We start from the raw sequence: 14,588 nt of genomic DNA, 5'->3' as shown, positions 1-14,588 counted from the left end.
CCACAGTATATAGCTCAGTTATTTAGAAAGGTAAATTAAGTAAGAAAGTAAAGTAAGTTTACACACATATATGTAACTAGGAGATGGTTAGTCTAGTTAAGGTCATGACAGGTAATGGGGGAAACAGCTAGCTAACTAGACACTTCTTTTGGCCAAAACAGTTCTACCCGTTACCCCCTTTATAATCATACATTGTAGTTTTATAAGTATAGATTAAAAAGATGATGTATGTGATACATGTTAATCTGCGAGCTTTAGAGGCACTGGTAGAATATTTCTTTACCCTAGACCGGCTACCTGTTTTGTCTACCCCCTTCAGAACTTTAACTGTATTCCTTTTGGAACCTTCAGAGGTTGAATTACTGAATTACTGCTCATGAATATCGACTTGTCGATACCACCTGTATAACTCAGTTGCCCTTGAGCTTTACCTCACATACTGATGTTCCTATTCAGGATTCTCACAGAATCTATGTTTCCTATAATTACGGCTGCAAAGCATCCCCATATCAGTACACTGCCACCTCCAGGTTTGATCATAGGTCATAACATCAAACATTAACATAGGTATAATGTTTTTCCGTGAAACTTGTGTTTGGTTTACATCTGATGAGCGAGAGGTCTGCAGATGTTTTCCTTCAGTCTTTTATGACTTCCTGGATGAGTTTCTGTGCTCTAATTTTGGAAGGTCGGACGCGGCTGGCAAGATTCACTATTGTTCCAAGTCTTCTGCATTTGGATACAGTATCTCAGTTTCTCACTTTGGAGCTGTAGAGTCCCAGAGTCCTATAAACAATTAACTTGATAACATTTCCCAGTCTGATCTTAAAAAATCCAGCTATGATTTAAACTTATATTTTGTGTTTGTGTAGATCTGAAACAGTTTAGTAAGAGAATTTTTCACAGCACTATAAGCTAATGCCTGACAAATCCCTGCAACGTAACATCATAAGACCATGTCCGAGCAAACCAGCCATCTTGATATGAAATCTTGTGCAGCAGACAAGCTGATGAGAGACTCTTACTTTTACTAAAGCACCAAAGCATCCTGTAATCTTTATTTCCTTTACCCTGACAATAGATCCTCACAAAGAGGAATCATCTGTGTGCACGTCCATCTACGTGTCTCTGAACGTGAGAGAGATCTTGACAGGATGCACAAAGCGAAAATCTGTGAGAGTGGCACGTCAGTGACAGACGCTGTGATGGAGAGAGTCTTACTTTTCCCTCCACTCCCACGCCACAGTCGGCTTCCTGGATCATGCTGACATCGTTTCCTCCATCCCCTAAGAGAAAACAAACGCCATGGAAGTGTCAGGATCCACATCAGCGAGTGACTCAATACAAACTGTTAGTGAGAGTATTGTGAACATGTATTAATGAGACGTGCCACAGAAAGGAAGGTGAAATGTCTGCTTGGAATTTGCCAGATAAAGGCTGAGGTAAATAGAAAGGAGTGAAATAACATTTGGGCAATTCATGATAACACTGCAGTCTATTAATAAATCACTCATAATAAAAGAATGATCAACATTCAACTAGGTGTGGTGGTGTATGAACGCTCTGACTGGGGGTGCTGGTGAGAGCAGTAAACACAGTGACACAGGATTAGGACTGAAATGTGGAGACATTGTTCAACGTTAAAAACCCACAGTAGAAAATAGAAAACAGAAATCCAGTTGAAAGTTTGACAGTTTGCATTTTCAACTCACCTACGGCACAGGTGAGTTTGCCCGTGCGCTCTTGCAGCAGCCGGACTATCTGAGCCTTCTGAGTTGGGGTGCATCGGCAGCAAACCACAGCAGGGCACTGACACGCAAGCTCCATGAACTCATACTCATAGTATTTCAGACAGACCTGCAAGAAACCCACCAGAATGAATGGGCGAGCAACTTAGGGTGCGTAACTGATCTCAGCTGTGGATCCTCAACAGCTCAACTTAAATTACAGTTTAACTTCTTGTGGGGTTTAGAGAGTGACTCTAACCACAGAGACCACTTCCAGACAAGCTTCAGTGGCTGCGATATTATCATGCATAAGAGTTTCATAAGGAGAGATAAGTCAGTCAGATTCATACACAGAGGCGCTCAGAGTTTACCTCAAGCGAGTCACCCGATATCACCAGCGCACAGTCGTGTTTTCTCCTGAATGCGTTGAGCTCCAGGTGGGCTTCCCCTCGTGTTGTCACCTATAACAAGGGCAGCCACATTTAAAAATGTGATCAGACACGAAAACACACACAAGAAAAATGTATCAAGGATGGCAGTCTGTCAACCTTTGCATCCTGATCGTTATCAGATAAAACAATAGCAGCCTGTTTCCCTCCAGCTGCACAGACGACAAACGTTATCGCAACCAGATAACTGCCAGACACCCAACTAACTAAACGTATGGAACAAATATCACAACATCAAACTGAATACTTTTTCCACATTAACTGGGGATGCACTGATTCTGATGTAAAATCTGTGTAACACCACTTCACTTCACAGTTCTCTGTCTTTTTCAAAGTCACAGACAAAAACATCTGATTTTTGATCTAGCTCTTTTAAAGTGTGAACCTGCACAACATTCATCCAAGAAATGTAATGTAATGTGATAATTGACAACACACAATATTGTAGTGTGTAGTTTTTTTTTATATTCCAATGTAATGTTTACAACGGAATACAGCCCATTGTATTAAACATTAATTAAATAATCTTATTTGTGATTTTGAAAAAAATGATTAAACCAAAATTGTTTTTTCATATTTCATATTTCTCATGAACTTACTTTAAAGGTTGATGGTATACAGCTGTATAGTTAAGATGGCTGACAATCAAAAAAGGCATGTCCTTAGATCAACGTACAGAGAAAATAATGTATAGTAAGCTAGTTCTAAAAATATTATATAATATATGATGATTAATTAGTGCTTATACATTAAAAGTAAAGTCATAGTGAAACCTTAATTAAATCCCGAATCTGGGTAGTGGGAGAATATACTGTATTATCAAACCACCTGAGGCTCCTAACAATTGTGTCAGGTTCAAATATAGACTTAAAAATTCTCCAAAAATGCAGCTCTGACGAGGCACAGTGTTAATCTGTCAACAAGAGTTATGCTCCGGTATGAATATCCTTCAACCGCTGACTATTCATACGTCAATCCAGATCAGGCCTTTAGTGGCCACCAGGAAACTAATCCAGATGTGTGTGCGGCAGGCCCAGTCAGCACTCCCCCGTCCACTGGGACGGAGGTTTTCAAGCCGTGCCAACCATTGTTATTCTCTTCCAGTAACCTCAGTTGTACGCAAGTTGTAACCTTCCTATATGGCAGGCTCTCCTTCTGCTCTGGCACAGCTCCAGAGGGGAAGGCAGAAGGGGACTATCAAAGAGGCGAGAGAGAGCCCCAGACCTGCAAAACAAATTAGGAAGTGAGCCCTCTATGTGTTCCCTCTGGGAGTGGTTCAGCTGGTTTCTCCTCTGTCTTGCAAAGTGAAGGCTTGTTTGTTCTTTTTGACAGTGCTTTGGATGTTTTCGTTGGTAGGAGGTGATTTATTCATGTGGATGCTGGCTTGCCTTGCATGTGCAGTTATGTGGGGTTGTATTACCACTGGCTGATGGGCCTTGGTCACAGAGAATGGATGCCATTGGGTCAGCAATGTCAGGAAACTGTCAACGCTGCACTGAACTGAGCTGAACCCTGTGCTAGTGAAATCTACTATTCCGCACTTAATACACACAAGGGAAGGAAGAGGGGTCCATGTCTTGCACTTACAGGTCTGAAGATGTGGATGTCCTGGTTGCGGGTGATCAGATGGGCGTTCTTAGCAGTGCATGTGGCCGTTTCAAGTTTGTCTCCTGTTAGCATCCAAACCTAAGAAATATGTCAATAAATCAGAGAAAACATATGTTAACACATTTTAATTATGTGTTCCAGAGATCAAATACTAGAATCCCTGACTATGCCAAGAGACATATGTGCTTCAAATAGGGAACCAACACTACTTATCATTTAGATAAACTGTTGTAGGGATGATGGTTCTTTTGTACAACAACCCAGAAGTTAGAATCACATCAACAAAAAAAAAAAAATCAGCTTTTGTATTATAGTGGAAAATATGATCGGTGATAAACAAGGTCATGATACAAGTTTTGTTTAGCAAGTTAAAATCCACAACTGGTTCTATGCCTTCATTAACCAGTGATGTTGTAATTTACACACAGGTCCAAGTGAATGTTTGTGGCAGATGTAATAAAATTCCTTTCAAGAGAAATTGTGTGGCCATGCGGATGGATGGACAAAAAACCCGAAAACATAATGCCTGCAGGCCTGGATATCACCAGTGCTGAGGGTTAGTATAGGGATAAACATACACCACAGTCACGTGACTTCAGCATCACCATCAGTGAGCTTCCAAACTTTCCTTATAGTCTGCCCTGATCTGCAGGTGTTCATGGCTATTTCAGTTGTTAGTCTCAAAGTATAGATAACAGGCGTGATGACGTTTTATGTGCCTAATACACCCTGCAGACTGCAATGTTTACTGACATATTTTATGTCATAGAATAAAACATGAAAATCTCTTCGCCTGGTGTTTACCACAGGCCCTTTTTCAGGAATCTTCCAAAGAAAAACCCTACTATCTTGGGGATGAGGAAATTGGAATTGCTATAACACTAGCTTGCCTCAGAGTTTTAAGAGACACTACTACCCGATGTTTCAGGCTCATTCCTTTGGATGAAGGTGTTTTGCATCTACCTTACATACATTCACTTCTTGATGTATGTCTGTAATTTCTGCTCCTCACAGTATTAAACAGTAATGTTGCTGTTATTCTGAACGATACATACAACACAGTGCCATTAGATTTGATTGGAACAACCTTCTAAAGAAAGAGAATGTCCCGATAAAATAAACCCACTTTTGACAGAGTTTCTATATTTTCCAGCTTTCACTGACCTCCACTGTACTGGCGTGGAGACAGAAATCTGAAGATTTTATTGCAGTGAGTAATCAGTTTTCTGATTTTCATGCACATAACCAAATGCTCAACCATCAAACCAGCAACCACTTTAAAATGTTGTTGTAATTGTAATTTATATGAATTTGCTAGATTCTTGTTTTTTTTATACTTGAAGCAGGTTAGAGAAGGAGGCCTGTTTATGTAGGTAGATCTGAAAAACACATGTACTTGTCTTGTTTCTACATTGACTTTAGTGTTAAGTCCATCTACCCATCCAGACCTTAATGCCTGCATTGCGAAGGATCTCCAGGGTGGGCCTGACATCAGCCTGGAGCTGGTCCTCCACCCCAGTCAGACACAGCAGCTCCATCTCCATCTCCAGACTCTCGATCACTGTGGCCACCTTCAGAGAGCGGTCGTGGACACTGAGCTTGGCCTGGACGTACCGTGCCTGGGGAGCAGAGGAGGGGTGGGGATGTTTTGAGTGGGAGGAGATGAAATTATTGCAAGACCAAAGAAGGGATACAGCCAGGAGTGGACAGAAAAAGCACAAGCAACAACAAGAGTTCCTCACACAGCACGCATACATCAGCAGAATTTTGCAGCCTACACAGACATATAACCGTTTGCACAACACACGCTACTTAACACACATATCATATTTCTGTTTAAATAAATATACTCTCATGTATGTTCTTGCAAGCAGCCTGGAAAGTTAATGTATTTTAGAAAGCTGGAAATGTGGACACACACACAAAATGATCAATTGGTCAACGCCCATCTCCAGCTCTTCAGCTCCAGGGCACGTTGTGAGTGAGATAAAGCAAAAACAATCTGAGTGTGACTCATACAGGAACACAAACACTGCGTGTGACTCAGATGGTGACTCACTGCTGCCCACCAGCTCTGCTCACACAATTATACACCCCAGTAATGGGCCTGGGGCTGAGGACTGCAGGGGAGAGAGCCATGCCCTGCTCAAACAATGAGTGGGGCTTGGATGTATGCATGATAGGGTGGGGTGTATGGAATGAAGGGGGTCAGAGGTTAATCTAATTACACACACTTTGACATTTAGAAATACTGAACATATCTGTATGCTTTGTATTATTTGTCAGTGAACTATTTGTGCATAAGTGAAAATTTACTAAACAGAAGCTTTTATACTGTGGCTGGGTAACGTTGCTGATGAAGGAGAACGCAGCATCTTCAGCATTTTCTTCCACTTTAGGACAAATATGTCACCCAGTCTCAGCCTCAGTTCCCTATAGGCTAATCTCATGAGAGGGCGCTTACCTCAAAATCCTGATAGTGTTCCTCGGTCAGGGACTTTTTGGAGACCACAAGCACCCTCAGCCCCTCCCTTGCCATGTTCCCACACTAGAAAACAGAGACAACAACATCTGGAATCATTAGGTTGCAAAATCTAGTCTGTGAATTATTTCTAATGAGAATAAAATTGCTGTTGCTGCACCAGTGATTTGTGAAAACAAAGGAAATCTACCTCCTCTTCCAGCCAGTCATTATATTGGACGATGCCTGCCATCACCACATCAGCACCCTTCATGTAGAACGTGATCTCTCCTGTCGATTCATCCTAGCACACAAGTTTCTCTCAGTTTATTAAGTGTGAGGCACAAACTGGAGGTGAAAACCCTGATACATCATACATCAAATACCCAGTTAGAATAGAACTCCAGTATATACCCACGTGAGTCATGGGGCACATGCACTATTTTGTGATTTGGTGTTGCCTAGCATAACTTATTTTGGTAATCACGAGAGGTTTCAAAGAGTGTTTGAAAATATTAGCACAAGGAAGTCAAGTTTCAAAATCCCAGGCTTCCTGAGTTATCAGCCAGCCAACCAAAATAAAGTTAAAGGCAGAGGTTATTTTAAGGTGAGGTGTTTCTCATGTAATAGCTTTTAATAATAATCTGTTTTTCATTTGTTTTTCTTGTCAAAGCCAGTGTCGAGTCACAATCAGTCTCTTAGCAACATCGACTAACCTACATTGACTTTATGTAGTAGTGCTTCAACAGCAGGCAAACTAGGAAATGAACTGTTTTTAAGCTCATATAAAAGATACACAGCAGCTACTGCAGTTTGAGCAGCACATGAGAACACTTATCAAAGTAACTAAACTATAATGGCACTTACTCTCACAATTATGCCCATTCTCTTGCTCTCATAAGTGAAGGGGAATATCTGCAGGATGGTGAAGTTCAGTATTTGGCCAGTAGGGGTCCGCAGCTGCATGGAGGACTGGTCTCTTCCCACCAGTGTCAGCCCAACACTCTCAGTCCACTGCACCAGCGACACCTATCAACACCAGAGAGAAAAGGCTTTAGTGGGAGGATGTTGAAAGTGAAAATAGGGATAGAACGAGGTGTAAAAACTGTATGATTATTATGATTTTACGAAACAGTCAAATATAATCATCAATAGCACCAACACAACTTTCATTGTTCTCATGGTAAAGTCCTTACATCAAATTGATGCTGCACTGCCTGAATAGCAAGGAAAACGTGAAGGACACTCAGATAGCATGGGAACTATCCAACCTTAATCAATAGCTCGAGCATTTTCAGCACTCAAGTCTATTGATTAAATAAACTGGGGACATGTCCATTTGTGAACTGAACATATTCTTTTTGTGCAGTCCTTTCTGAAGGACACAGCAGATGACATCCATTAATACAACACTAATGTGTGTGTCTGTGTGTGTTGGTGAGGGAGGGAGACAATATTGCCCAATAACTTCCAAACCAGAAGCCAGATCACATACCCATTTCATAATCCATCTCCTGGCAAGACTAACAGCAGAGCAGCCAAATGGACACGGATGAGAGCAAACAACACAGATTGTGTTGCAATAGTCCCAGCTCTAGTTTTAAAAGCATACAGTTTGTGGTTCAGGAGTGACTTACTTTGGAAATACATGACCACGTAGTCTGACAATGCCTGGCCGGGAGCGTTTTAACGCCAGTCAGCTCTGACTACCGTAATATTTGTCATCCAGGTTGGGAAATATGAATGTTCTTAGTCAGAGTCTAGAAATATTCACTGTGTAGGAATTGGCGACTGCCACACAGCACCACCTTGTTATAATAGAACTGGGGTTGAGAGTCAACTGGACCGAATAAATGCTGCATACACTTGGCTTGACCCAGAACCAGCACATGGCCGACAAGTTATTTTGTGACTTGCAAGCAAAGTGATTTAGGCATTAATTCTGTCATACACCATATTATTGACCATGTCTCTGGTCATAGTTATCTGATATCAATGCATATTAAGCAAAGACTCTTGCTTTCATTTTGCATGTGGATTTCCTTTAAAGGTGAACATCGGTTTTGAAGCCAGTGGTAAAAACCACACATCTAACAATCACTGACCTTGTGTTCATTGTGCTCTCAGCCAAAAACCAGATCTATATTAGGACTTCCTGAAAGTTATAGGAAAGCAAACTGATTCTAGAGTCTAGATTGTATCAAACATCCACAAAGCTCCATTCAGGACCTAGCAACTCAAAGAAAACATGCTGCATTATTACCCAGTGTGAACTAAAACAATAGAACAGCACAAACCACCGTGCTTTAACACACAACCCATGTGGAGGCCTCTATAAATGCTGTAAAAGAGGAAAATAAAAGCGGGATAAGTGCATTGGGCTGGAGAGCACATTAAGGAAATCCGTATTTACACCGCAGGAAATGGATCGAGACAAATTCCGCAGCCCTCATTCTGATGTTCAAAGAATTCATACTGATCAAGGACATAAACGTGAACCATTATTTGTGGATGTTCCTCTTTAAGGAAGAACGCAGTGAAGGCTCACAAGATAATGGCCAATCTTCATTGTAAGTTCAGAAGTCTGTTCTCCTGTCAGGCCTTCCATTGGCCTTGAGAAAATGATGGTGGAATAGATTAAGTGCACATTTCCCAACAGGTCCAGATAAAATGTAGGCCTTTGTGTGTATGAGTGTATATTTAAGTGTATTCCTATGTGATTGATATACTGTAACTGTTTGCACAATGCCTGTGACAAGAGTACAGGTTTATTTTGGCAGAAATAATTATTAAAAATGTATTCAGTTTTGCACTAATGACACAATTCAGTGGGTGTAATATTTAAACGCCCACTGAGATGTTAGATAATGAAATAGAGGACGTGTAATTACTGACACACCAGAGACAGTAAGTCACTAAGTACATTAACTAGCTGTACTTCAGTACAAACTGATATTTAGAGTATTTCCATTTTATGAATTTACTTTTACTTTTACTCTTCTACAGTCAGGGGAAAATAGCTTACTTTTAATTTAGATCATTTTTAATTTACCATCTTACTTACTAGTTATTTTTGAAAAAATATATAATCAACTAATTAATGATGATGTGCAGATTAAGCGCAGAAATCAGCTCCACTAACTCAATAGGTAACTTTAGCCTTTTTATTTTTATCATTACTTGAGTGATGAGTTTGTTCGTGTATTTCTGCCACCTCAATGACACATTACTGACTACATAAAATGTCTCTTGCTTATGAAGGCCTTCCTCAATGTCCGTTTTGTTTGTCATTTAATACTACATATACATATTTTGTTTTAATTCAAACCAACAGTTAAAACATTTTAAAATCCGAACACATCCTTGCATGTAATCCATGTAGAGCTACAGCAGTATACCGGTTGCACAGTAGGGCAATGAAATAAATAATGGTTATCATTTTGCTTATTACAGATATTTCAACTGCACATCTGTCAGACTTTGCAACAGACATCAAACACACACATGCCGCAGAGCTAAATAATAAGCTGACATAATGTGGCTAGTCGTGATACCTCATCCGGGCTAGAGGCCTGGTAGACTCTGCAGGTGTCTTCATAATGCTGCTCAGCCTCAGCTTGGTCAGTCACGCCGTTGGACTCATATACAGGGGTGACGTTGTGCACCAGGGCGATGGCCTTCACAGCCTCATGAACTCTGCTGCTGATGGTTTTGCGGACCTTAGTGGTTGCCGGTGCCCTGGAGGCTGGAAGGTCATGTGTTGGCTGAAGACATTTACACAAGATACTGTGGTCAAAATGTGTTTTGTGCTCAAAAACAACACATTCAAAAACTCATTTACAAAATAGTAATTTAAGTTTTAGTGTTTTAGTTTTGATGTATTTTTTATTAGCTGCTTCAATAGGTCCAGTTTCAATAACAGCTGCTGTAGTGGCCTGTAAACATAAACAGATGTGTAAACTAAATATGAACAATTAGCTTTTGCATTGTGGCCTTGCTATTTTTGGAAAGCTGTGCGTTCCAGGGGTTAATGGTGGCGTCATTAAAGAAGTCCGGTCAGTGCTTTGCTTGTGGGCTAATCCTGTTTCCTGCTTCACTAACCTCTGGTGTCAAAGGGGACAAAGAGCTCATTCAACCAAACAATAATCACAAACTGATACATCTCATAAAACAAGACTTGTGTCTCGCATTTTCCCAAGCTTCTGGAATTTTCTGTGTGGTTCCTAAATGTGAAGGAGTTTGTCACACATATACAGCACTCCAAAGATATGCATGCTTGTTTTTTTTACCTGTGTGTAGGCACTGAACACATGACTCTGTACTTCATCCATTGAGTCCATCCCATATGCTACAGTTCCAAGATGGAGCCGCCGGAACACCATTTCATTCTGGGTAAGAGTCCCTGGTAAAGATTATATTGCACACATTTAAATAATAGTAATAACAATAATTCTTTCAATTCAAATTATTCAGTGCAAACCTTAATTAGTGACTTAAAACATCTATATGAAAACCAGAAGCCTTTCTTGCCAAACGCTACACAATCTCTGTATCCTCACACTCACTTTAAAAGCATTTTCTGCCAGTATATCAGAGCTCAGGGGCCTCACAGGTACATTAGCCTGACCTGCAGGCCCCTCCAACCTTATCACGGTCTGGACGAGGTAATGGCTGATCTTTTTATTGGGCGTGAGGGCTGTAAATCTGCTGCGTAACACCTCGCACCCGAGGAGGTGCACTGGTGGAGGTGTTGTGCTGGTTTTGTGTTTTTTTTTTTATGATTTAAGGGTCCAGTAAGAAGCAGGTCTTACTCCAACATAGAGCAACCCCCGCCCCCAGGGAAGCAAATAACTTAACTCCACCCTCCTAATGGATACTTCCTTGATAAATCTTATATTATTAATATAAGGTCTCATTACCGTGCTCCACATGCTGGCCTCCATGCTCCTTTTATTCACACAACCAAAAGTTATTTAAAAAAATAAGCTGGTGTCACCATTATTTTCTGCAGTCTAACCTGTTTTGTCTGTCAGCAGGTAGGAGATGCGTCCAAGCTGTTCAGGTATGGTGCTAGCCCTCACCACGGTCCCAGGGATCTTGGAGTCTTTTTTAATCATCCAGCTGAAAACCATCTTTCCCATGTCCAGATTGACACGTAAACTGCAATAAAAATATATTATGAGTATTTTTTAACTCCTTACACATAAATACAACACTGCACTTTAATATAAAGACTGCCATTCATACCTGATGGGCACGATATGAGAGAAGAGTAGCAGGAAGCGAAAAATCTGGAGGTACCAACGGCCAGCAAAATGCTGGAGGGCCACCATGACCAGTGACACCACCACCAAGGCCCCAAACAAGATCTTAGTCAAGCAGTTTACTTCCAAGTCAAACAATCCCACCTATCAGAGAAAATTATTTGTTATACAACTATAAACACAAATTATCCCTATTTGTACATAAATGTAAATAATTTTAATAAATACACTAACTCCATTCATCTATTGAATATCTGTGCAAAATCAGCAAGCAAAATACATCTCAAACTAAATGGCCCAGTCTTAGTGTTCAGGCTCTGGTTCACACTACTGTACCTTGTGCCTTGGGTTAGAGGTGTTCATGACACTGCGCAGCTCCTTTCCTGTGTAAATCACAACCCCCACCACTGTGCCTGGAGTGAAGGAGAGCAAAAGACAAAGAAAAAAACTGCCTCAGGCCAATATAATAAAGGAACATAAAACAAGATATGCCAAGAAGATGTTTCCCAGACTTATAATTTTGACATACGTAGTCTTTTTCAAATGAAGAATGTCACTTTGAATATTGGATGCAGATTTCCAAATGCTTAACGGATAACATATGGTAGCGTGGGTTAAACAGTGGATTCAGTCTCAGCCGCACACTTTACCGATATGGCGATCTGCCCCAGAGCTATTTAGAAATGACCAAAATGTTTGATTGCCTCGTTACTTTTTTGTGTGCGTTTATTCCAAGTCATCAGACAAGTCAACAGGTCAACAAGAAAGCAATGCTTCAGAGGTTAAGAGCAAAGGAGCTGGTCCTGGTTACTTCCTGGACAGCTACACCACCAGTGAGATATTTACCAGAGGCAACAACAGTGCTGGCCCACAGGGTGTTCTCAATGCTGAGACTTTCATTGACTGGAGGGTCTCCATCTTCCTGTAACCATTGAGACAATATGCAAATACACAGAACAGTGATAATTAAACAGAGGTTTGGTAAAACCAATCACACTAAAACCCCTTTCAAACATAACATTACTGTTAAAGTGCTGTTATTCAGACGTGGAGGTGCCTTTTTTATTCATGTTCCTTACAGCTTATTTCAAACAAGAGAACATATTTCTGAAATGACCCACACTGATCAATATTTGTCACGTGAGGTGAAACAGAGGAGGAGAGAAAACAGGAACCAGCTAAAAATGTTATGATTAGGAGCAAGCATGCTGTATTTTAAAAAGTGTTCACGACTATTGTGAGCTCTCCATTCTAATTCATTTAGAATCAAATTCATAATATGTAATGTAATATGTAATATCCAACATGCTCAGGCACTAAAGGCAGGATACTGGGACTGTCACTTCCTGAGCTGGATATTTAAATATTAAATCATTTGCAAAATGAACTGACTTTTAATGTATTTGTGCATAAAAGATGTAGACTGACACTTAATACTGTTACTAGCAGAAGAGTGATGGTAAGACTCACCCTGGTGAAAGTCCCAATGAAGTTATGGATGTCTATGTTTGGTTCCTCTGCATAAACATATGATCTGATTTGGAGAAGGTCCTGTAAGGCATAGAAAGCATCGGTTTAACATCACAGATAAAGGAAAGAGTAGCTTGATTAATATTAACAGAGCACTTACAACTAACTAACTAACCATCTTACTATATATGTCTCTAAGGACACTATATTCCTTTACATTACAGTGTTTGCACAATGACTTTGCATTTTACATTGACAATCTTTCCTTGATGCTATTCTGCAGTTTGTACACTACTTCCAACAAGACATTCAAAAAATAGATATTTGCAGAGTTTTCTGACAAAATGGTGGTTATTTCAGTTTTACAATCTCAGATCCTGTGACATTAAAAAAACATCCTGTCTACAGGGACTCAGCCAGCAGGAGATGACAGAAGCCACACAGGTGGAGAAAGGTAGCAGTATAGGGTTGAGTCAGAATCAGGGCAAAAACCAACAATGATTGAATTCATCTGATGATTATTGTCTTTTGAATTCTGAATGATTTGGTTTATAACATGTCAAAAAAAGAGTGAAAAAAGTGGACTGAATTTTTACTGATTTCATTCTTCATTCATCAGCAGTGACACTGCCAACTATTATTAAATTAAGGTTGGGACTAAATAAATAAAAGAACAGTATCATCAGTATTGGCCATGTCGTTAATGTAATGTTAGTAAGTAAGAAAAAGTAAGTAACAGACAAAAAAACCCAAACTGGTTGATCTTTAGCAGTTTGCGTCTGATGTGAACCTTTTAGTCATGACATTCTTTGATGACAGGCTCACCCTGACCCCCAGTTAAACGACTAATGAAAGACTCTGCTTCTCAAAGACCATAATCAGCATGTGGTGATGGCATAAACACAGCGTTACAACATTTCCAATTTTCTCCTGCTGCCTTACTACCCCTCTATCTTTACTTTTTGACTCACAGCAGCAGTTGGCAGTCTCTGCGTGCAGGCCACTGGGAGGCGTAGTTTCCAGTCTGTCTCTCCATCCAGCTGGTCAGTCCGCAGGAAACAGGAGCCTGGGAAGGAGAGGACAAGAGCTGTCACTGATGCCAGATGGAAACACACTCACCCCTAGAGGGCTACAATAGACAGGGTTTTGTTAAAAGAGGAACCTCATTCCCTCCATTCTTGATAATGGCCTGGAAGGTTTATATCTCATGTTTGCAGTATCTTGGTTTAGATACTGAAGGCTACTGTCAGCTGCTGCTAGTTTTAAGTATTTCTTGTCCTAACACTTCTTGTTTGAAAGAAAGAAGTGTCAACAAATACATAAAAACGCTATAAAACAGTGTTGTTTTTGTTTTTTTAAAGCCTGGAGTCACAAAATGAGAAATTACTTCTGTGGATAGGATTGAGCTGCATGTTACTGTGAAATCAAGCTGGGGTAGAGCTGGAGGCATCCACACAAGCCCATCCCCCCCCTCCTGCCCAAAACTGCAAATCCTGGCCTAGGCTTCTCATAATTGACCTAATGGCCTCCACATGGAAGAGAGATAAGCAAACACTATTTCCAGTAAAACAAAGCTGTTGTTTGCTATTCCCCCAACAGGAAGGGAACA

The 14,588-nt window shown here is 40.5% G+C and overlaps 1 protein-coding gene across 1 annotated transcript in view; it reads right to left on the bottom strand.

The window, feature by feature from the left end:
* Positions 1-14,588, bottom strand: part of LOC113167954 (probable phospholipid-transporting ATPase IIA) — a 29,090-nt gene that overhangs the window by 6,937 nt on the left and 7,565 nt on the right. The window contains exons 7-22 of the mRNA XM_026368942.1: positions 13,951-14,045; positions 12,980-13,060; positions 12,356-12,431; positions 11,846-11,922; positions 11,493-11,653; positions 11,263-11,405; positions 10,535-10,647; positions 9,800-10,009; positions 7,113-7,274; positions 6,457-6,549; positions 6,249-6,332; positions 5,233-5,403; positions 3,764-3,862; positions 2,099-2,188; positions 1,713-1,857; positions 1,222-1,286 (exon numbers count right to left, since the gene is read on the bottom strand). Of these exons, the coding sequence (XP_026224727.1) occupies positions 1,222-1,286; positions 1,713-1,857; positions 2,099-2,188; positions 3,764-3,862; positions 5,233-5,403; positions 6,249-6,332; positions 6,457-6,549; positions 7,113-7,274; positions 9,800-10,009; positions 10,535-10,647; positions 11,263-11,405; positions 11,493-11,653; positions 11,846-11,922; positions 12,356-12,431; positions 12,980-13,060; positions 13,951-14,045 (1,865 nt within the window). The remainder of the gene's footprint in view (positions 1-1,221; positions 1,287-1,712; positions 1,858-2,098; positions 2,189-3,763; positions 3,863-5,232; positions 5,404-6,248; positions 6,333-6,456; positions 6,550-7,112; positions 7,275-9,799; positions 10,010-10,534; positions 10,648-11,262; positions 11,406-11,492; positions 11,654-11,845; positions 11,923-12,355; positions 12,432-12,979; positions 13,061-13,950; positions 14,046-14,588) is intronic.

Source organism: Anabas testudineus, chromosome 7 (genome assembly GCF_900324465.2).
Source record: "Anabas testudineus chromosome 7, fAnaTes1.2, whole genome shotgun sequence".
NCBI lineage: Eukaryota > Metazoa > Chordata > Actinopteri > Anabantiformes > Anabantidae > Anabas > Anabas testudineus.
This window is presented reverse-complemented; position numbering and strand designations above follow the sequence as displayed.